Raw genomic sequence first — 23,103 nt, 5'->3', positions numbered from 1 at the left:
GGTGTTTTTGAGACCCACATGCCCCCTCCAACCGACATGAATGGGTGTGAAATGGGCGTAACCTGGATTGCTTAGCCCCCTTTCCGAAGAGGCGGGAAGGACTTAAAACTGTTTACTTCCCTACGCTATAACTTCTCGATACACAAGGCATAGATCAAACACAAGGTAGAAAAACTGTAGGCCCATCTCCATATCGATGATAAGAGAACTAAATTTTTTTTTAAATGTTGACTTACTAAACCAAAGAATTAAGGCAGGGGATCAGATTTTACTCCAAAAAAAAACTGGTACTTGGCAAACTTATGTAGAATAATAAGCAGCCAATCTCATGGATCTAAGCACAGAAATCTGCTAAGCATGACAAATATTCGCTTAGCAAAAACAGGTTACCAGCCAAAACCTCATTCAATGCATACTGCTTGTGCCTGGTCCTCAGCTGATTTCTGCTTAGCACATAAAATTTGCTAAGCAAATTTATGTTTTGCTTAGCAGTTTCGTGAAAGTAGGGCACAGGTCAACTCAACTGTGTTTCAGAGTATTCTATTAAATTGATGGGTAATTTGTACACGTATGACCTGCGAAAGTGATATCATTATGTTTTCTTTTCTATTTTTTGTTCAGTTAGTTTACTTGAGCATGTTGAATGTTATCATCACGGTCAAAACTATAAGCAAAAGTGAACACAAAACACCCACACACAAAACCATTCTCTCCTTCAATAACATTTCTGATATAATATTCCATAAAAATAATTTTACAAAAAAGTTTAAGAAAATAATGAATTGGGTCAAAAATCACTGTACTTTCATTAAATCTGCCAAACTTCTTCCTTGTCAAACGAGGTCAATATTGTTTCTCACTGGATGTGTTCTCGGTGGAATTGATGTTATCGCAGTTGCACTTTGTGCTAGAAGCAGGGCTTTTCCGATGTTCTGGGGGGGGGGGCTTGGTCAGAGGGATATAGGAGGGAAAGTCCCTTATTACTGAGTGGTTGTCATAATTAGAAAACGCCAACTTCCCTATCGGTATTATTTCATCGTGAACTGTATCAGTATCAGCTACAGCTTTTTGAGGGTTTGCAATGACTATGATTTTCTTCCGAAAGTGCTGTGGTTTTGGGACTGTTTTTGGTTGATGTCATTGTTGGTAAATCATGACATTTCTTGTGAGAGAAAACAGTATAAATTCTTGCCGAGGCTAGTCGGCCATTGAATATTTTTGTCTCTGATTTTTTCTTCGGTTTTTACAATTTTTTTTTATAGCCTTGATGAAAAAAGTTATAAAATAATATAATTTTGTCAGTAATGCTGTAACAGGGAAGATATTGTCAATTTCCAAAAAAAAGTCCAATAATAATAATAATGTCTTTCTCTCAGATTCAAAAAGTCTGATTTCAGACTGAAGTCTGAAAAATCTGATGCCTGCTTTATCCCTTCAGTGCAAATGCTTGGATGTATATCTAAAAAGGTTCTCACAAACTGTGTTATGCTGATCCTTGCCATGAAAGTTGCGTGTTTATCACACTAAAAGTTATTTTGTAAGATGCTACACAGCACTGCCTGAAATTTGTATACATCAATCCGGTTTTGAAATGATGGTGATGTTTCTGGATGAAAATTACTGGGATGCTTCCGTGCATTAACACCCATCACAAGTATAGCACTGAACACATCACTAAAGGGGAGCGCATTGTGTGAAATACCACAGCGAGCTTTGGAGCACCCCAGTACCTGCGGAGAGCCAGTCTTGTAATCACAAAAAGTGGTCAACTCGATTGGTCTATGGTGTCCTAATCCCAATATCTCAACTTTTATAACATTTTTACATTTATCTCTACAGAAAATAAAGATTTCCATAGAGAAAAAAAAAAGTTGCCATGCACTTACCGAGCAAAGGGCGATGAACTTGTCGGCCGCGTCGTCCGAGATGAAGTTGAGTCCCCAGGCCCCACCCTGCTCTGAGTCTTTCCACTGGACGAAGCTGGACGTGCACCTCACCAACTGGGCTCCTGGTGAAAGCAACAAAGATTTTTTGATGTAACACAGGAAATAGTCGGTTTGTTTTTAGATTTGAATGTAATGGTAGCTTGATGGTCTGCGGAGAGCCGTGGGAATTGTGTCAAAGGCTACAGAGGAAGCAAAGGGGAAAAAACAAAAAAATCTGAAATATTTTCTTATTACCAACAGCAGGATTGATTTAGTCTTACCAGTAATTGAAATACAGTGTAGTTGTCTGCTTTCAGAAAGGAGAAAAGTTTCAAGTCTAACAACAAGTTTAAGATGGACTCAGATAATGTCTCTCGCTTTTGACAATGGTTGTCCACGTAAAGCTACTTGTTGGAAACTTTGGAAGAGATTTCAGATTTTCATTTTTGAAAACTGCCTTCCAGGTCAGGCCATGTTGAATCTCGGAGAAAAGAAAACTCACAGGAAGTCCCGGACAGGATTCGAACTGAGAACTGTCTTTTTGCAAGTGCCGAGGTCTTGTCGAGCACCAAAATCGTCTCAAAATGGTTTGCGAGGTGACGTATTCAGAGCAGTACCTCCTGCAATTTTAGGCCTACTGTACCAGAGACACAAATTCACATCTTCGGATTCTTGCGTAAGTTTGCTGAGGAATGCACAAATTTCCAGCTAGCATTGAGATGATCGGCCAGCGTTAGTCGGATATGCCATTCCAAGGACTCAGAGCCCAGTCTGAGATCGAAGTGCCAAGAAAAGGAATGTTGCTTTTTGTTTATAAAGGATTTTCAAGGTTTCCGGATGGCATCCAAATAGATCGCCAGGGTATAGAAGGAAGTTTGGCACCAAATACCCCAGATGAAACCATATCCAAGCAGCGATTTGACTGGGCAATACAAGCCATGCCAATTAAGAAGTGATCTGTTTCAACCAATCAAAATACAGCAAATATACCAGATGGAGCCACACATAAGCAGTGGCGTGATTGAGCAAAACCAGCAATGGTCATTGAGAATAATATATATTGCAGCCAATCAAAATGCACCATATATCTCAGATGGTCTGACATCTAAGCTACGATTTGATTGGACAATTCACCATGTAAATTAGAAATTCCATCAGTTAGAGCCAATCAAAATGCTACTCAAAATTGTCCTGACTATGACTGAAACAGATTGCAATCATCACTAAAGGTACACTTTTTTGGGCCAACATTTAAACAAATTCCGTTTTTCAACCTTTCAGTCACAAATTCTTTTACACAAACATTAATACTGTACATTCTCTTCCTCATAATTCTGAATCAACCTGTAAGCCAATGAATACATGTTTCCATTCAATAAATTATGTCTTTTGACCGTGTGAACTTATCATAGTTGTCTACAAGGAAGTGGTGAGTACTTTTAAATCCTGTTTGAATCGCAAAAACAACACACGAGGTAAACTTTCAAAAGGAAAGAATAATAATGACGCTCGACACATTGTTTGCTGTGATGTTGAGACAATGGTTCAATCAATGATGTCATAGAGTGACATTTTAAGAACTTTCATGACGGGTTTCTTGGGTTTTTTAATGGACAAATTAAAACATTAAAAGTGTGATACCAAAAAGTTAGTTAAAGTGCAACGATGTCTAATATTCTGAGAAAGTCAATGTACACAAAAATCTAAATGTGTGGTGTAGCTGCTACAAGTCAGTGGAAGAACAATGCAAAAGTTTTTAAGTAGAGTATGCTCTACAGAGGCGTAACTGGGGTCCAATATGCATGGCGAGGGGCACTGGGGGCCCTATTTTTTTGGGAGGGGGTACTCAATGTATTTTTAACAATAAAAAGCTAATTTTTTCCCCCCTCCAAATTTTAAGGTTTTTTTTGGGGGGGGGGGAGGGGGGGGGGAGCACAGGCCTTGAGTGGGAGGGGCATTGTACAAATCTTCCTGGCTGACTGACTGATTGACTGACTATCACCTTAAAGCTGGGCAGTGCTCTTGTATAGGATAACCTTGTAACGCCAATAAATGGGCTAAACCCAGCCAGTGTTGACCAGATGCGTAACAAATTTTCAGCGAAATTCAACTGAATCAAATTTTGTGCACTCTGAGACCAGCATTAATAGACTTGGCCTAGTCTTGATTAAAGAATATTGAAACCCACCTGGAACGCAGATGTATGTATCCAAGACGCCTTGCAGATCGGCGTCCACGGTGGATATGTGGTAGACGTACTTGGGCGATTCTTGCTCTAGGGTGACGCAGATTCGGACCACCTCGTCAACAATCTTCTCCCAGCGCTGCTGCTCCCCGTCGATGAAGAGACTGTAGACTTGCGCTAAGAGTCTACGAAGAAAATGATTGGGTCAGAGTTAGACAGTTCCCGTCAATGCTTAAAACATGGGATTCATAGACGCGGGCACCGGTTGGGGAATAATTTATTTTTGGAGCTTGGACGCTTGGACATGTTAATTGGCTTCTAGCAAAAATTGTTTTACTTTTCAAAAAAAAATGGTTACCAGCTAAAATATCATGCAAAGTATACTACTTCTGGCTGGTTCTCCGCAAATGAGCAAATTTTTCTTGTGCGAAATGGTATCTGCAATACGGTAGTTGCACTCAAATTTTGAAAACTTTATGAAAAAATATTGCAAGGGCTTTAATTAAAATGTGGGCAATGTAAACATTTTGAAGATACAGATGGGCAATTCCACGGTTACTCGCGTTACATTTTTGATGTACTTTTTAGTTTCCTTGGGGTGTAATTACCTTACTGAAAAGGTTTAATAACTGTTATCCCCATGGTAGATAGAGTAGACCTAGACCTACATATACCTAAGCACCAAAGAAGACATCCAGAAAAATGTGTTATGTATGATAAACAAGATGCACAAAATCGGTTACTCACGTTACATTTTCGTAACGTGAGTAACCGTGGAATTGCCCAGATGGTGAAATGACGAAAGGGTATTTTTTTCTGACACTGTCCTTTGTTTATTGCCATGATTGAGTCATCCCGGTTGAACAATAGGGCCTTGGGTTCAATGACTTGCGCAACGTGATCAATTGTCACGGGTTGTCACGCAAAGCAATGGCTATGACCTGAACAATGTTAACTGTGCATTTGTCACTCAAGTTAGTCATTGTCGTTATCTAATATAATCAAAGTTGCAATTGATACGGCTAATGATTTTTCCCCCAAAAAGCCAAATTTTGATTTGAGACATCCTTCAATACTGTTTCAACCATGTGGTTGAAACAGAATTGAAGAATGTCTCAAAATCAATTGAGAATTTGTAACTTTGCAACGCAGGTAGCAAATTTGTCACACAAATTTCATATTAATAAAGTGATGAAGTCAACGAAATGAAACAAAGCTGGCACTGCAACCACACTGTTACTTGAAAATTAACGTCTGCTCCAAAGACTTACCATCAACTGTACGTTACCTTGGCAAACGTAATAATCCCACAATGCTATAACTGCACATATACACTTGCATTTAACAACATGTATCTCACGTCAAAAGCAGTTTTTGAGTAATTCCAACAGATTGCAAACATCTACACACAGGTAAATCCACAGCATTGGTTGCTCCAAGATTACTCCATGCACAGTGACTGTGCATGAAATACATGTACGTTGAGAGTTTGATAGCAAAAAAAGCTGAAGGAAATTCACCCACTGTACCTATAATTAGCGGTTGTTATTGTTACAGTGGCAAAACAATCCCATTATTGTCCTTGGCCCGTTCTGACCAGTGAGGGAAATGGTGGTGATTGATTGGTTAATAACTTAATTGGGTAAATGTACAGGTGTTTTGAGCATGATGTTATGATGATGATGATGATGATGACTGTTACATGAGGAACAATGGTGGGTGAGGCAGGAAAACAAACAAACCGACAAACAAACAGACTGAGGTTGGAAATGATAAGCAGGTGATGGTGCAAGTTGACACGATGAACTGCAAAAAGTACTCAAAAAAACAACTCACAGAATACAATGAACAAATCGCACAAGCAAGTTTAAACTTTCAAACCAGTTAAGTGATGCAATTAAGTGTCCAACAAATAATGCAATATCCAAAATAAAATCCAAACTAGGTTTAGTATTAAGAAAATCAAACATGAAACAAAAAAATCAATAACCACTCAAGCTTCTTGGCTCTCTACGAGCCAGAAGCAACTGAAATTGTGTACCAAAGACCACGACAAACTGTTCACCAAGCTTCCAACTCGACTAAAAAAACACAGCAAACAAGATTTTTTATTTACATTATCCGAACTGGGAGTGCATAATGCCGGCTACGCCTGCAACATAAAACCATTTAACAAAGGAAAAATAATATTAGTTTCAGTTTAGCAAGTTGAAACATGTTGTTAATCAAGCAAAACTAAAAGCAGTACAATAGTTATTTCTAAGCACATTTATGACAAAATTGTAGCAAAGTTTAACAATTTTACCAGACTTAACCCTACTCTTTATCCAAACACTAAGAAAGAAACTTTGTTGCCCCCTCAAGACGAAATGACTCACAACCCTCCTCCCTAAATGAATCGCTTGCCGACATTAATGTTGACAACCGTGAATAGTCCCTAGTTTCACTTACTCACACTTGCACTTTTAAGATGCAACTCAGAAAAGTTTGGTCATCTTATTTGGTGTAACATGAAAGATTTTTAAGACCAAAATGTTTTTAAAAATTAATACAAATTAAATGCAGGTGATGATGGATTAGCAGCATTAATGCAGACATCTTCACTTTCTGTTTCTCAGATTTGTGTTCTTTATAAATTAAAGGTAGAGTATATCATTTGCAGCTATCCAAAAAGTAACTAACAAAATTATTGTTCACAAGCAACTTGGTTTAAAGATAGTGATGGCACTATACTCCCTATGAAATTATTCTTTCTGGCATGCTGTCATTTTGAAAAAAACAATAAAAGAAGGCCATTTCCAAGGATGCATCTAAAGATGCATTTTTGGAAATTTTCGTTTGTAGCTCGTTTTTAATTTGGCAAAGCCATGAATGGGCAGGCGCAAGTGTTGACACGATGCACACGCGCGCGCGGTTGCTATAATTTGTCAGTTCAGTGCGTCATCAGGTAGCTGTAATCGGCTGAATGAAAACGTGTCCAGGATGCTCATTTTGGGCGCGTTTCAAAACATGACTCGGTAACTTTTGAATTGAATTTGAGATCCTAGAATATTGTTTTCTCAGAATGTACAGCATTCACTGAGCTGAAACTTCATCAGGTTAGTTGTTAAGCACCCTTCTTTAGATTTTGAGCACTTTTGTTGCTTCAATAAAAAAAATGCACAAATGACAAACGATACACTCTACCTTTAAACTAGCAATGCTACATGATGAAGTGAACCATATTATGATTACATGGTGTTAGTAGGATGAAATGTGCGAGCATTCCGATGCGATTTTTGTGACGAGAGTAGAACTCACAGATAATCGTTGACGCCTTCTTCATTGTCTTCCCCCTCCTCCCCGTATTTCCGTACCCGGCTGCTCTTGCGGATGCTGATCCGTCTCACCAGGCCGTTGCGATTGACGGCATCCTTCAGCTTATTCCACATCTTGGGTTTGTGCTTGCCGTCGGTGGCCATCTTGAAATCCAGCAGAGGATGACAATTATGCGTAAAAAAAATCGCTTGCGAAAACACTGTCCTCGTTTTTATGAGAAAGTGATCGGTGGGATGATGCTCATTGCTGATAGGCTGACGAGAATGGTGTTGATGGCGATGCACATCTAACGAGGGATGTGATTGGTTAATTACAATACAGTGGTGAAAACTATCTGTGAAAATCAACTTTTGACTTCAAGTATGGTTGGGCTCTTAAAATGAGTGAAAAAATGTCTGATGTGACATTCTAGGACAAGTTTGCCACTTGTGCACGCGTATCCTGTAGTCTCACGCTAAACGTGCTAAACCACATTGGCTAAGGTGTTGTGCACGCACAATGCACGTACTGAAGCGAGGACACTGCATACTCAAACCACGTGCGTCTGGCTTGCAAAACAAGGATTTCCTCGGGGGGAAACTGGTTTAAAACAGGAAGAAGCCATGGTATTAGGGCGAAGAGGGGTTGACATCGGCGACAATGACATCGGCTGGCCTCGATGGGCAGGAAACCGGTCATGCTCACTTCCCGGCACTGCGCTACCGGTACAAGGTAGACTATGCAAGAGTACCAGGGAAGGCAAGGAAACAGTGGACACGTACGTATGTACTTGGTTATCCACACTAAAGCAAAGTTGCAGTTCTCGAGTGTGTTTTATAGATCATAATAACAGCACGGTAGGATATGGTTGTGGGTGGGTGGGAGTGGGTAGGGCCTTGGAGGTTTGGCAGGAGAGTTTGGGAAAGGCTTAAAATTCAAAGTTTAATAAATCCATCTAGAAAAAAACAGATGAACGATTTAGACAGGGGGCGTGCAGGTTGAATATCTAATTAGCTTTATAAATTATTTACTAAAGTCTCGATCGCTATAGCAGAAATTTATTAACTTAACAGCAAAAGAAGAAATCCTGATATATTTTGACAAAATTTAGAGGAAAGTTTTGGTTCTTGTCTCAGACTAACAAAATCCAATTGAACACAGTGTTTACATGCAAAATCCACTTAACTTAGTGTTTACACGCTCATAAGCCTTTATTCTTTCTTTCTTCTTTCTGTAGATTTTGTCTTTTGATGATTTTTTTTGCACTGAGGATGTGTAACTCTTAAAATTGGAATTTTGCCCTTGGCAAATCTGATTACATTGGCCCCAAAAAACCCCTCAAATTTTAAATAATAATAAATTTTACGTTGTCAAAGCAGGTTGTGTATATATGAAACCTAGTATATGACTGACAGTTTATCAACAGAATCATTGTTCTGTGATCATAGACGTTTTCCCCAGGCATTTTAAAAGACATAAAAATAAAATCAAGTTCTGGTATCACTTTCAATGTTCCAGCTGAAAGGAATTGAATACGGGGAATGAAAAAAAAAAACCTGACAGTTGGTTGCAAAGAAAAACAATGATATTCATCCCAGCAAAAACTACTTCCTGATATATAAACACCCACAAACAAACTATATAAGACTTAGCCAGATGGTCAATTGATGCCTGGAAGATAATTTTAGAGGTCATTAAATTTCCCCGGTCTGTTTACCACATTAGTTTAAAACCAAAATAGTCCAAGGTATTTTTTTCATAACTGCCTGTCATCTGTGGTCTTATTAGTTAAAGGGAAGTAACAATGTACTTGTGTATAGGCCTATTACATTTTAAGGAATTCAAGAAAATTTGTTTATCTATTGGACTAGTGACATGTATGTAGGCTTTACATTTCTGTAGTCCAAATATAACAAATAAGTGGACTGGCAATGTAAATTATTTCATTTCTATCAATTCTTCTGTATTTGTTTATTTTTAAAAAATTATTAATGGTCTTGAATGTTATTTTTTATCTTCAAATCAATATACGTGAAGGCCTTATGTGCAAAACTGGTGGTTTTTTTTTTTCAAATTAAATTTTTTTGAAATTTGAAAAAAAAAAAAAATAATTATTTAAAATTGAAAAATGACTGTAAATATCTTTCTGACATTTCACACTAAAAACCAAACTATATATAAACTTGGAAGTAATTTAATATGATTTCTGCTAAAAATTAACATACCTTTTAATGAACTTTCTACGTTCTACTGGCCTTGTCTGTAGTGCGGTCAGGTGCCTCTACAATCCCAGACCTAGTATTAAAACAAAAATCAGAGAAGATTAATGTATGAGTAGTTGTGAATCATGAATTAACGACTCCTTTTCTGTCAAAACAGGTGGGTACAAAAACTGAGTGCACGGAAATGTACGGAATTAATTGCCTTAATAGGAAGGAATTAAGACTGCATCACTGACGTTCCAAAATACCGCCTTTTTGTCTCCAGCAGGCACTATTTGGAGCCGAAATATTGACCTGCTGCACGCAAACTCAACAAAGATTTGAGGCTAACCTTCACAGAGAAAGCTGTCAACTTTCCAGATAAACTTTGTCATTATTTAGCCCGCAACAAATTTGTCATGCCCTTAAAAACTACAAGTTGTCTGCAAACATGTACTAGTGGTGTGCATTTACGGGTAGTACGATAACCAGGTACCCTATTGAAGTAAGACACGGATACCAGGTATTCGTAAAAGAAACCCAACCCCAAAATTGAAATCCCACAAGTTGCTGTTCAGATTGTTCATTAAAGGTGCGTATGATACCACTACCACATCGGAGCATCAATGCAGCGAGATACAAGTGCATACATGCAGTACAGGGTAGTTATGCAACTTTAAAATCTATTTTGGTTTTCCATGTATCCTGGTTTCATTTTCATTTTGAGAATTTCCCACAAATGGCATTCAAAACCTTTTCTCTTTCATTGTCTTAAAAGTTACTAAGTAATTTGTAAAGTTGGTTACGGGTACCCGATCCCATAATCTGGAACTGGTTCCTGACATCAGTACTCGGGTGCTCGGCGGGTACTCGGTTCCGACGCACACCCCTATGTTCATCAAGTGAATATATCTGACCATGAACCGGTCCACTTTTGCAGACAGTGGCAGTGCACTTACAACTTAGACTGAAAAACAAATTAAGTTCTATGGTTCTAGTTTTAGTCTATGCTTGATGGGATAAACTGATGGAACAAATTCTGTGCATTATCTCAAGACGGTACAGTGGAGCTTTGCAATGGAGTAGTGACAAGCAAATACTGTACATTCTTCTATGCATTGTTAATCTGTCTACATTTGAGACTGGGTACCAGGATGAGGGGGTATTCCTTTCAACGAGAGCAATCAAAGCTGGTTTCCAGTCCCTCCATTATATTCTACACTGAGAAAGCGAGCGGCGGGAACTACAGCCTGTCTCCAAAAAAATGGTACAATCGAAAACGATTTTTTTTCGATATTAAATCTCAATATAAGTAAGTCGTTTTGAGCATCACATTAAAGAAAAAAGACCAGGCTTTCCAATACTTTTTGTTTCATCTCATTTGCTTTTGTCAATCCAGAGATAACTCCAGTTTACTGCGGAACACAAAAATCGAGTTTGTTTCTTTTGCCAAGTTGCAATTTTTTGTGAGCTTCAAGACAGCATGGCACAGTACTCGAAACAACTCTGCCCATGCATAAAAGTGGCACAAAATTGATTTTGGTGTATCGCACTAAATTGATTATATCTCTGAATTGACAAAAGCAAATAAGATCAAACGAACACTATTGGAAAGCCAGTCTTTGCTCTTTAATATTATGCCAAGTAAGAATGACTTATTTTGAAATTTCATATTTAATCAATTTTTTTTCTGATTGTACCATTTCTTTTTTAGACAGCCTGTAGGTAAGAAACATCTTATTGATTCTCTTGTAACTTCATCTTAATCATGCATTTACCAAACCATAAGAGAAAATTACTGTAAAACTTCTTAATGGGAAAAGTCTCCCCTTGAATCTGTGAGTGTCCCTTTAAGGGCCAAAGGTCAGACAATGTTGCCTTCAACACCAGAGCAACAACTGCTAGCCGGCGGAAGGAAAAGGTAGTTACAGAGGACCGGTGGATGATGCATTATCTGTTAGCGAGGGTCTCTGTTCCTGCGCCGACGACACTGCATCACTGCTCAGTGTGCAGGAAACCAGTGAATCTCGGCAGAAGTGACTAAAGCGACAGGTTCAATGGGGAGCTTGAAATAAACTCGCTAAAAATATCTTGTTTGTCGGCGATACCGCAAATGGGGGCATGGGCTGAAGTTTGGTGTTGCCATGGTTACTTGACGTGCACACCAACCGCGATTCTGACCCCAAAAATGCAAAACTGTAATAGATTTTGACAATTTTGACATTTAATCACGGTTTTGAAATTCCACACTGATGTCTTTGGTATTTAGATATCGTCATTTGGTATTGTTTGGTATCCAAAAAAATATTGCCCCTATATGGTATTATTGAAATATAGTCCAAGCCTATTCTACCTTTCCCATTCCTTCAAAATCCACCAAAAATGTTTTGAAGGAATTTGTTGGATTGAGGAAAGTAGAATCCAGCAACTTTATTTGCTTTCCAAGGTACCAGTAATATTGTTTATTTATTCAATGAGTCACCAGAGTGCTAACTATCAGATTATGTTATCTTTGTTTTCTCAACTTGCAGTATCATGAGTATATATGCAACAACAAAACTTGGGGTCCTTAATCAAAATATATTACTGACATTGTTTTAGATATGTGTATACTTTTCTGTCAGAAAATTTGCTTTTCAACTAAACAAAGTTTCTATTTTCTCAAATTTCTTTCATAGCACGCATGCTTCAAAGGCAAAATGCTAAGTAAGAATTTTGAAAAAATGACACTGCAATAATCAGTGCACTATTTTTCACTTTTCTGAAGGCTATTTTTAGCTGATAATACGTCTGTTTTGTGGCTGAGCTCTGCGTGGTTTGACGACTGCGCTGTGATTTACTGCGGACTGACCCGTAGGGACAAGGGGAGGGGGAAGCCTGAAGAGGAAACTGGGGGGGGGGGGGGGGGGGGGAGAGGGAGAAGGGGACAGTCATCAACCTGTTGGAGTAAGATCACGCAGACAGAGTGAGGATGTTTTTGCTCGAGCTGCTGACAAAAACAAGATGCCAAGATGGAAAGGTTGTGATCTGAGGCAAATGCAAAAGGACCACGACAAAATCCAAGAACAAAAAAATACAGGGGGAAAAGTTATGAAAAAAAAAGGGAAATTGTATTATAATTTTGTGAAATAGTTTTAATTAGACTTTCGATTTTTTTTCTCCTCATTTTTAGATCATTTTCCTTCATTGTACGTTTTAGTATCTATAGGCCTATTATCTGAAACTGACAAAAAAAAAATCATTTTAACAATCTAAGAACAAGTGCGAGTGCACAATAAACTCTTGCTGTGTTGCAAGAAGTCTTACATGAAAGCTTCCATGAAAGCGATCAAAATGATCCCTGCCAGAGCTTAAAAATGCAACGCCGAAAAATGCGACGCTGATGGCACATATGGAACACCATACTTTTGGTCATTTTTTTGGGACAGAAAGACAGACCTTCCAACCGACCGACCACCAAGAGATATAGAAGCTTCCTGCCAGAGCTTAAAAACATTGTTGAATTTGGTATCTAGATCACTCCTAACTTTTTTTTAAACAGATATGACAGTGACACAAATATCTTGAAATTTCATTTGGTTTAACCTTTTGGTTTAAGAACCTCCAGCAAGGAAGTTGTTTGGATTAATTTCTTATTTTAAATCTTAGAAGGGGAAATGTATGTCCACCGCAGACTGACGAGACAGAAAAAAAGCCAACCACGGTGCTTCAAAGAGTTACTCATGACGTTCGGACGGAGTTCATGCTATTATTAAACGATGGGCAGGGTAGAAGGGTCGTGACTCAGCCTCAGACCGCCTTTACGCACCGGCCGTCATGTGCAGGGCACAGTCACGGCGCGCACGATATGGTCGTGTCTTACCAGCAATGCCTGGAAAAATGCCACTTTTTCTAGTTTTGCTGGTACCAGGTCAAATGTTTTTATTGGATTTCTCCACTGACTATTGGAATGATTGATAGATTTCTAGGAATCGATCTTAGTCTTACTTCTTGTTAAGCCACAAAAATTGGGAAATCCCAAGTAATTAAACTCCAGCAGGCACGTGGCGATGGGCAGTCCCCCCCCCCCCCCTTAAAGGAATGAATTTCACTTACAGTGCTCAGCCAGACTTGTACTTATGTTGCTTGATTTTGCTTGATTTCTCATCCAAGTGATGTGCTTGTAATTTGTCTTGTGTTCCCTTTAAACTGACTGTGATGCAATATACTGGTAGGCACATTGTTTTTATCCAAATCTGAAAAATTAAGGCAGTCTGACTTTCCAATCTTAACAACATCTTCTTTAACAAGATATTCTTTTGCCTCATAAGAAGATCTTGTTAAGATCAGAACGTCAGGCAGCCTTAATTTTTTTAGATTTGTATATTTCAGGTCAATCCAGTCAGCAGTTTGCAGCGGTCTTATTCATTTTCATGTTTTTATCCCAGTTAAAAGAAATACATTCCATCAATTTTTTGTTCCGATCTGTTAGAATTCTGAACACTTTAATAAAAAACGTGATTGACAAGAGTCTTGCAAACTGGCGATAAAAGCCAACGATCTCTGAATGACCTTTAATTATACAAACTTAATGGGCCGTGTCATGTGAACTTCTTTGACCGATCGAGGGTCACTAGCATCATTATTGTCATTTTCTGGATCATTTCCATACATTTTTCTGAAGTACAAAGCCACAAGGAGGAAATATACATGAGGGAAAGTTAATTTCATCTTGTATTAAATATCATTCAGCATAAAATATCAAATACACTGCTTGCCATTTATGTTTACGACAAACTTGGAGAGAAAATTTGATTTAAAAATTTTGTTCTTTAAAAAAAAAAAGCTTAAATGATACAATCAACTGTTCAGTAGTCTTTTCTTCTCACTTCTTAGATCATCGATTTTCAAGAGACTTCTTCGCTGTTGGATCGTGTTGGATTGGGCAAAGTTAGGTTTGAGTTAGGTAATGGTTGTGGGCACCACTGCCATAAATTACAGTTATGTTTAGACACTGCTTTCATTTTTCAAGTAATTACAATGCAAATGGGTTACTGGGTTATCGAGGCAGGAAGCTGATTGTCAGGAAAGGAGGTAAACGCAAGAGTGATAACGGGCGATTGTAGTTTTCAAGAAGTCGCCCACAGAGAAAAACATGATATAATCAAGAGGTTATGCAATTACAGCGACTCACTAAGAATCGCACTTTGACAGTTAAAGAAATCTACAAAGTTAAAAAGAATATTTTCCAAGACTATGCAAGGTGACCATGGCAACATCTTCACATTAATTAGCACAAGTATTGCACTCATCTCAGCCAACACTTATTTCATATCATGTGATGACAGCTCCGAGACTAGAAAGCTGACAGTTTACAAGAACGAACAAGGTTTTTTTTGTTGGATAAAGAGTCAGAAAATGACTAGTACACAACCGTCAATAAGACCTCTGATACAAATTACAAGGATCAACTGAATAATATAATATGCAGAACAAAGACACTGTTTTCCGCTGGTATGCGCACACAAACTACTTCAGGACGAGGCCAAATCTGACTACAGAAAAGACCAAAACTGACAAGACACAAAGCAACAAGTACAATTTTTTAAGGAAACTTTTTTGAGAGTTTGGCAAGCATCACAGGAAACAGCTGAGCCACTTCACCCTGCTGACAGTATATTCTACCTGATAAGACAGCATCCACCTGATACAGGCTTATCTGCAAATGCCATGGGAGCAGAAATCCTAGCAATGTGTGAATTTAATTCCAGCCTTTCCATTTCTCTCACTGATCGTGATATTGACTAGAGGCGTGAGAGGCCAGTGCTATTTACACACTACATGTAAACATGTATCGCTGGAAAAGTGAGGCTTCTGACTTTGGTCTTGAACTCTATCATGGTGAGTTTTCTCACCATGTTTCAGCTAAGTTGTAACTCACTCGCAATTCGACAGTCATTCGATGGGCAAACTTTATGTATTTCCATTGACTAGACTCAAACAACTGTGGCTGTCGATCTGTTTTGCGCATGGTTGCTCCCTAATCTTTGGAATTCATTCTAATTAATTCTTATCTCCGGAATAAATTAGTTCAGCTTAAACTCTGGACAGCCAGTCTGAAGCAGTTTAAGACAAGGTTAAGGGGTAACCAATGAAAAAGGTTGAATTGTAATGTAACTATTAATTTTCATCAAGGTTTAAAAATCAAGAAACTATTTTTTTTTAATTAGTTTGAAGACCAAGTTGGAGGGAAAAAAACTTTAAAAAAATATAACTTGATGCACAGCAGTTAAACAAAACATTGGAATATTATAAATTTCTGAAATTGTAATTGATATTTCTACAGTTAAAGTAAAAATTCTCAAACTATTTTTTTTCCAGCAAAATACAACGGGTTAAAAACCTCTTAAATCACAAAAAGGATACCACGGGTCAAATATTTAGGTGATGATACTAAATATTTGGATATTAGCACCCAGTCTATTTACGCTCCGTGCAAAGATGACAAGCAGGGATAGCGGACCGTGAAATATTGACTTCTAAAACAAACAAAATTCCTCTCACTGAGAAAAAAAAGATTGCAAAGATACTTGCCTTGGACTGCAGATGTGGGCTTCAAAACAGAAGATGTAAAATTTGTCACTAGATCAGCAACTTCAGAATATAAATTCCAGAAATCTTGGACCAGACGATTGACAGTTCACCAATAATGTAAAGGTCTCGACTTCTGCTCTGACCCTGAAGATGAGCGGTAGACGTGTAGAAAACTGCGGATTTCCGTTGGTTTTTTTTATAGTCTTTTGAGAAACTTATCCAAAATCACACAGTGAACTATGAGACCTGTGCTGTCTGCTAACTTACCTTAAAGTGATGCCCCTGATTGCATTTACATATTGCAGTCTGGCTGTGGCTGCCTTGTATCCATGTTGCGGGGCCCCGGACTATTTATAATGTGGTCATCTTGACAGTCACTGCATACTGGAGAATGGATAAAAAGCAAACGGTGACACCTCATCATGAATATTCATTGTATTTAAATTAGAGGTTAGAGGGGCACATTAATCATCCACGCTTGTCTTTATTTGGTTCACATCAGTACCTGAGCAGTAAGGGGCTGATACAAAAAAAACCGAAGATCCATTCATCCATATTCATAAAATATGCAAATGAGATAATTAGTAGGAGGGGTCAATTGAAGGTCTATTCACTTGGGAGATGACTAGTGAAATAAAGCCCTGAATCTGTTTTCAATCACTGCAGTCTCCTGGAAATGACCAATGATGACTGCTGCACAGTCATGCATATTCATTACATTCAAATGATCAATTAATTACGCATTGAGGTCACCACACACCTTTTGTTCCCCCGCAAACTTGTTTCTGCTTAAAATATGTTTTGCTAAAGCCATCACTTTCATAAAGATTCGAAGGCAGGAAAAACCAACTCGGTGAAAGTGAATGTGACAAAAGTCTGTATTTCAATGGCTTTGTTTCGTTTCATTTTTTATAATATAACATGATGAAAGACTAGAAACTTGTTGAAGATTTGTTTTTTTTTTAAATTTCCTGGACATACAATGTAATTTGTCATTACTATTGCATGGCATTTAAGTTAAGTTTGTTTGCTTTTACGACAGTTATCTATACCCTTAAGCAAATTATTTTAAATATATGGAATGTTTTAACACGGTTCAACTTTTATGTTTTCTTTGGCTTCACACAAGGAACAAAATCGAAACAGGCATTAATTTTACTTCCTGTAACCAATCCGAGTCCAATTTCATGAAAGTACCCCAAAAAAAGTGCTAAGCATGGAAATTATTCGCTTGGCAAAAACCGGTTACCAGGCAAAATCTCATATAATGTATACTGCTTATCACCAGCCGATTTATGCTTAACACATGAATTTTCTAAGCAGTGTTTTTGATACTGCGAAACCACAGAATGGACTTTTAAAAATAGCTAGCAGTTACACCTAAATGGTCCGTGGGGACTCACACAAACATTTCAGGCATGAAAAGTCAACAGGATGGACACTTTAAGGGTGTTGTTTACATAACCATTCCCCGGCACTTTCCTGACCGGACTATTGTCCAAAATTCACTGTCCGTAGCTGATGATCAGATAGATAAAAGTTTCTGTCCTTCGGGCAAGGCTGGTGGAATTGGATTTAGCTAACTGGCTTTGTGTATATGTCGCCTTTTAATAAAGGGAATTGTTCAAACTTAAGGACCAGGCCATCATCTGTCCAGCAGTAAAAACAAATTTAGAATACCGGTAACTCAGTTCAGCTTGTAGTAACTGCAAAGTTGACAACAGCTCACGTTACATTTAGGCTCCGAGAATAATACATGTTGTTGTAATTAGGAGATGATTTTCTGGGCCCTGGAAAGCCTTACTGACACTTGACTTTTACGGATGGACAAACATGGTTTCGGTCTCGAAAACATGTCCTCCGCATAAAGTTTTGCAGAGGTGCTTGAAGTTTCCAGATGAAAGTTGACTAGGATTGTTTGAACCATTATTTGTATTTATTCAAATCTGAATCAATGAAGTCAAAAAGGTATACTGCAAGGTCTTCTAGCTGTGACCACATGTAGACTTATAATATTCTTTGGCATCACGTTTACTGGTATTGTGCTTCATCAGGAACCACATTCGCTGCTATACCGTCGTTAGACAAAAATGATTCCTGAACAATTTGCCAACTTGACCTGGAAATTATGGTTACAGATTTCCACTTGGTAATTTATACACAACATTTGCAAACATCAGAAAAAGTTCTACCATATTATTATGAAATACCTTACTGGACTGTTAGTGGATGACAGTCTTAAGCATCCTGTAAAATCATGGCACCTGGTGTGCTGACATTTTCAAAACTGGTGGAAATTTTGTATCGATTTCCAACGATGGTCGGCCGACTTTTGTTGGAAAAAAATGGCCTTTTTCCAAATACTTCCCCCAATTTAACCACATTTAGTTAAATCCACATTTTGTTTGCAATCGGTTTTGAACGGATACAAGCCAGCTAGACTGGTAACCTGACCTTACAATTCCCCGACGTCTATAAACTGCTCCGTTTCATCTGAAGTAGGGTCAGAGAACCAGAATATTTTTTTCCAGCATACTACAAACTCAAAACTTTAAACAGGTCAGTGTAACAATATTTTAAGTACTAACCCCCCAAATCCATCCATTTCTGAAAATTACAGCAAAAGCAAATATTGTATCCTTTTAAATGTGACCACTGTTGTTGGCCAAAGGAAATACATCTATAGCCTTTGAGTTCAGTAAATTGGCCAAAAATGTCCAGTTCGTTTAATCATGGTCTAATCTACCGTACATACTGACGTACTCTATAATCAACGGCAGAATAGGGCATGTATGCACTTTCTACTATGCACGCTAGGGCAGATTCCTAATGGAAAAATTAATTGACAGGATCGCGTGCCTGGTTTCGTAATTAATGTCTGGTGTCAAGAACAATGACACAAAGCATGGGTCAATGTCAGAAACAGGGCTTTTGAACTATTTAAAGTCTCATTTGTTCCTTCCTTTCAACACTTAGGGTTATTTTGTTTGTCTCAACTTCTAGAAATGCCCTTGATCTGTGTGCATGCAATCACGCACTGTATTTGGAAATTAAGTTTGCCTGAATTGCCTCATAACATTTTCTAACTGAAACTAAAACAAAAGAGAGAATTTGGAATCCACATCTTTTGAATCTAATTAATACCCCGAGAAAAATCTGTAATAAAAAAAAATTAAATGAGGCACAGAGTGTCATTCTTTGACAATATAAATAAATAATTATGAAAATAAGATAACACTCAAATTATGTCAACCTGCAAATAATTTAAAAATTGCTAAGTTTTCTTCTTCCGTTGTATCAATTTAGACCCACAAATCAAAATCAAACTACATGTGTACACGGGTTTAAGTGAAATACTTTACACTGACTGTGCAGCCACTGCAACAATTTGCAATTATTGATTTTGTCCGTCCCGCCCAGCTGTTGCATTTATTTCATTGTTGCTTTATTTATACAAACATTTACATAAAATTTCCACAAGCCAAATTCTACAATTTGTCACATAGAAGTACACATCCCATCAAATCAGCGTGCTGGGAGAAATCGGTGATCTCAAAATCTGGTTATCCTAATATTTTTTCAAACCGACTAAACGGTTATCCGATTTCACTGGAAGCTCCCGTTCAACTCAAGAGTCATGCCAACAAAAATTGACGAGTGAGGTGCCGCATGCAATTATTGGATATGTAGTTTTTAGTTGGATTCAATGACCACTGGGCCTTTACAAAAACACTCTAGAGCTGTAATGTTAAAAAAAAAATGGGTGGAAACTCGCTATAAATCAGTCGAATTGGCAGGCTATCAGAGACCGTGGAGCAATTTAGGGGATGTTCCAGTTATTTTATTTACCATGTGTCACACAAAAAATGGAAGACCCAATTTTTTTGAGGTTGGTTTCCAATATCTGGTTCCAGAATCAAAATCAAAAAGTGGAATTCAAACAGAATTTTTAATAATCCAGATTTTAATCCCACAAATAGATAAAATAGCTTCCTTTTTTTTAATTAATGAAATATTGAGTGAAAATAAAATACATTCAATTCAACATGACAATTGAACTTTTTATAAAACTGTAATTTACGTGCATCTGTGTATCCTCAAACTCTTCAGTACTCAAGCTCAAGCAGAATTTACTCAAAACGAAACTGACAATTATGAAACTAAAAGCCATTCCAAGTGAAACTTGGCAACACAATATTAATCCCCCGCAATTCCCACCAAAAGTTATGGATGAAACCAACACCAGGTTCAGATATATTATTTGATCGGAAGAATTTCTTACACGTTTTAAAACCTACTCTGGGAACAATGGCACTCAATGTCAACGTAAAGTATTGACAAAAAGTTGACATTTCAAAACCCAGTAGATGGTACAAATGGTGTACTCTACAAGTCAAGTGATCCAATTATGGGCCTCATCCATTTAATCATGCTATCGTCACGGCAACACTCTCAAGGATAAGCATATGGGCATTGTAAATGGTGGGGTGAAAAACTGTGTTTCCTTTTATAGAGGCACGCATATTTACACAAAATGTGTTTAAGAGTGACATCTACGAATTTAATGGCCCCTGTTAATAGGTCAATAGGGAAAATGTGAAAAAAAAAGAAACATGTGCAAAATGTTTCTTTATATCCTCATTTTAAATGGTTAGGTATCCGATTATGGTTCCAGATTATGGGATCAGGCACCCCTAACCAACTTTAAAAATTGCTAAGAAACTTCTAAGACAATGAAAAAGAAAGATTTTGAATACCATTTGAGGGAAATTTTCAAAAAGAAAACAGGCAGCATGGAAAACCAGAACAGATTTCAAACTTGTGTGCATTTTAATACGCGACAGACAACAATCGTGAAAGTTGTAGTTTACACTGTAAAGCTAAAAGCCCTTCAGACAACTTTAGCGATTTGAATTTGGGGGTTGGGTTTCTTTTATATTTACCTGGGTACCTGTTTTTTACTTCAACAGGTAATGGGTTGCCGTACTTCCCTTAAACGCACACCACCACTAATGGTGAAATTCAGAGACTCAGCAAAATCCAAACCAAACTGATAAGGGAAGTTTGTGCAAATAATCTTATCAGTATCAATGGATGTCTGCAAAGGATCATGTCCCTAGATCAATTTGCACAACCTCTTCTGTGATGTGCAAAGTGTTGTTAATGGGCTAGTTTAGCGTGTTCAAGACTTGTCCTGCTTGCAGCTACGTTGTGAACGAGACACGCTAGGTCAACAGTTATTCTTGAGTGTAGTTTAAGTTATTGTGTGTTCGATAAACAAAATATCACAAACAAAATATCACAAACAAAATATTAGTACGTAACACACTGTTAATGTTAGCCAAAGGTGATACACTGTATTTATTAACACTATTCCAGAGTTCTTTTTCTTTTCATTTTACACGACAGACCTGTTGCCTGACCCATTTACTTGACTTTTAATTGTTTTTACTTTTTTCTGCCAAGTTCCTGTAAAGTAACCAACCAAACCTGAGGATGTTACACAATTACAAATAAAATTTCAACTAAAATATTATCAAAATATGAGACAGAATTGATTAAGAAAATATGTAGTAAATTAATGGGGAGTTTTGAAAAATGTATGGAAGGAATGTAGTACCCAGATGCCACTTCAGCAGTTGTGTATAAAGTATATGGAGAGTCAAGAAAATTTAAGTATTTCCTAACAAAATTGGAAATGTTTCTCTGTCCCAGATTCATGTCTTTTCAACATTTTTGCCGCCTTCATTGAGATGATATATGATAACGAAGAAAAAAAGTGGCATCAGGTTGCAACATTCTTTCCAACTTTATTTGTCTTTTCTGTAACATTAAGTAACATAACAAAAAAATGTTTGTTTTTTTTACTTTTGCTCCCTATTTTTATATGACCACCCATGAAGGTTATATATTGCGAATGAGTACGAGTGCCACCGGGATACTGCATTCTGTTGTCCAAAACTGGCTGATTTGATTGTATTACTAAATGAAAGTTTATTCATTTTCCTTTTTCCAGTCACTGAGCACTGAGTCAGTCAGTCAGCGGTCTGTGGGAAAATATTTATTTTGTGAGGTTTTTCATAAATCCATATTAATTATTATAAATGGCCAATTGAATATTTGTTTGGCAACCTGCTTGCATCACATTGAAACATATACATTCACATTGAAACGTATAAGTTCAAAAGTATAAATTCACATTCATTTCTTTGCATTTCAATTTCATTTCAACTTCATGATCAACGATCACTGCCTTGCTCGAGTTCGAGAACGTGTGAGGACCGACTAGCAAAGTCTTCGAACACAACGACAAAGTCGGACAAACCTTTGATTTTCTCCACTTTGCTGAAAATTATCAAGACCAAAACCTTACACAACTTAAACTCCAGAAGTAGTGTCTTTCAGTATTCATTACTATTACAAAAACTCACCTTTATAACTCGATAAATCCTACGTTTTTGTCCACAGATTCTCGTACTTTCGGCAAATTCCGGCCGCCATCTTGGTTCCCAACTGCAGTCAATGTACACAATCCCACACAATGAAACAGGCTCTGTGGTTGGTCGTTTACAACCTCACACATTAAAAGGAGCTCTGTGGTAGGTTGGTCTCTTTGAGAGCAAATTCTCGATTGGTGTGTAAAATACTTTCCACACCAAAGAATTTGCATAAATAATTGATTTCTTTCCGAAAACACCTGTTAATTCCCGAATGAAAACAATAGCCCAACAGATGATCGATTCTTTTGTTTGTTGTTATTTATTATGCCGGTGCCTTGATCTCGATTGATTAATTATTGCGGAAATCTGAGATGTGCGTGCCACGCCCAACCTCATCAGATGAATTTAAGAAGACCATTGTTACAACAATTGCTGGTAATTTGACCATAGAGCAACATCATAATGACTCATACACAACACCG

The 23,103-nt window shown here is 37.6% G+C and overlaps 1 protein-coding gene across 3 annotated transcripts in view; it reads right to left on the bottom strand.

Annotated features, from left to right (window-relative positions):
- Positions 1 to 22,736, bottom strand: part of LOC119744353 — a 56,981-nt gene extending 34,245 nt beyond the window's left edge. The window contains exons 1-7 of one of the 3 annotated variants that reach the window (XM_038220233.1): positions 22,613 to 22,736; positions 16,449 to 16,565; positions 9,633 to 9,702; positions 7,411 to 7,714; positions 6,227 to 6,262; positions 4,114 to 4,295; positions 1,887 to 2,008 (exon numbers count right to left, since the gene is read on the bottom strand). In XM_038220233.1, coding sequence (XP_038076161.1) covers positions 1,887 to 2,008; positions 4,114 to 4,295; positions 6,227 to 6,262; positions 7,411 to 7,571 — 501 coding nt within the window. In that variant the 5' untranslated portion in view covers positions 7,572 to 7,714; positions 9,633 to 9,702; positions 16,449 to 16,565; positions 22,613 to 22,736. The remainder of the gene's footprint in view (positions 1 to 1,886; positions 2,009 to 4,113; positions 4,296 to 6,226; positions 6,263 to 7,410; positions 7,715 to 9,632; positions 9,703 to 16,448; positions 16,566 to 22,612) is intronic. The other 2 variants (XM_038220232.1, XM_038220234.1) reach the window with 2 other exon arrangements.
- Between the last annotated feature and the right edge of the window lie 367 nt (positions 22,737 to 23,103).

The sequence above is a fragment of the Patiria miniata genome, unplaced genomic scaffold (assembly GCF_015706575.1).
Source record: "Patiria miniata isolate m_02_andy unplaced genomic scaffold, ASM1570657v1 HiC_scaffold_7, whole genome shotgun sequence".
Classification (NCBI taxonomy): domain Eukaryota; kingdom Metazoa; phylum Echinodermata; class Asteroidea; order Valvatida; family Asterinidae; genus Patiria; species Patiria miniata.
This window is presented reverse-complemented; position numbering and strand designations above follow the sequence as displayed.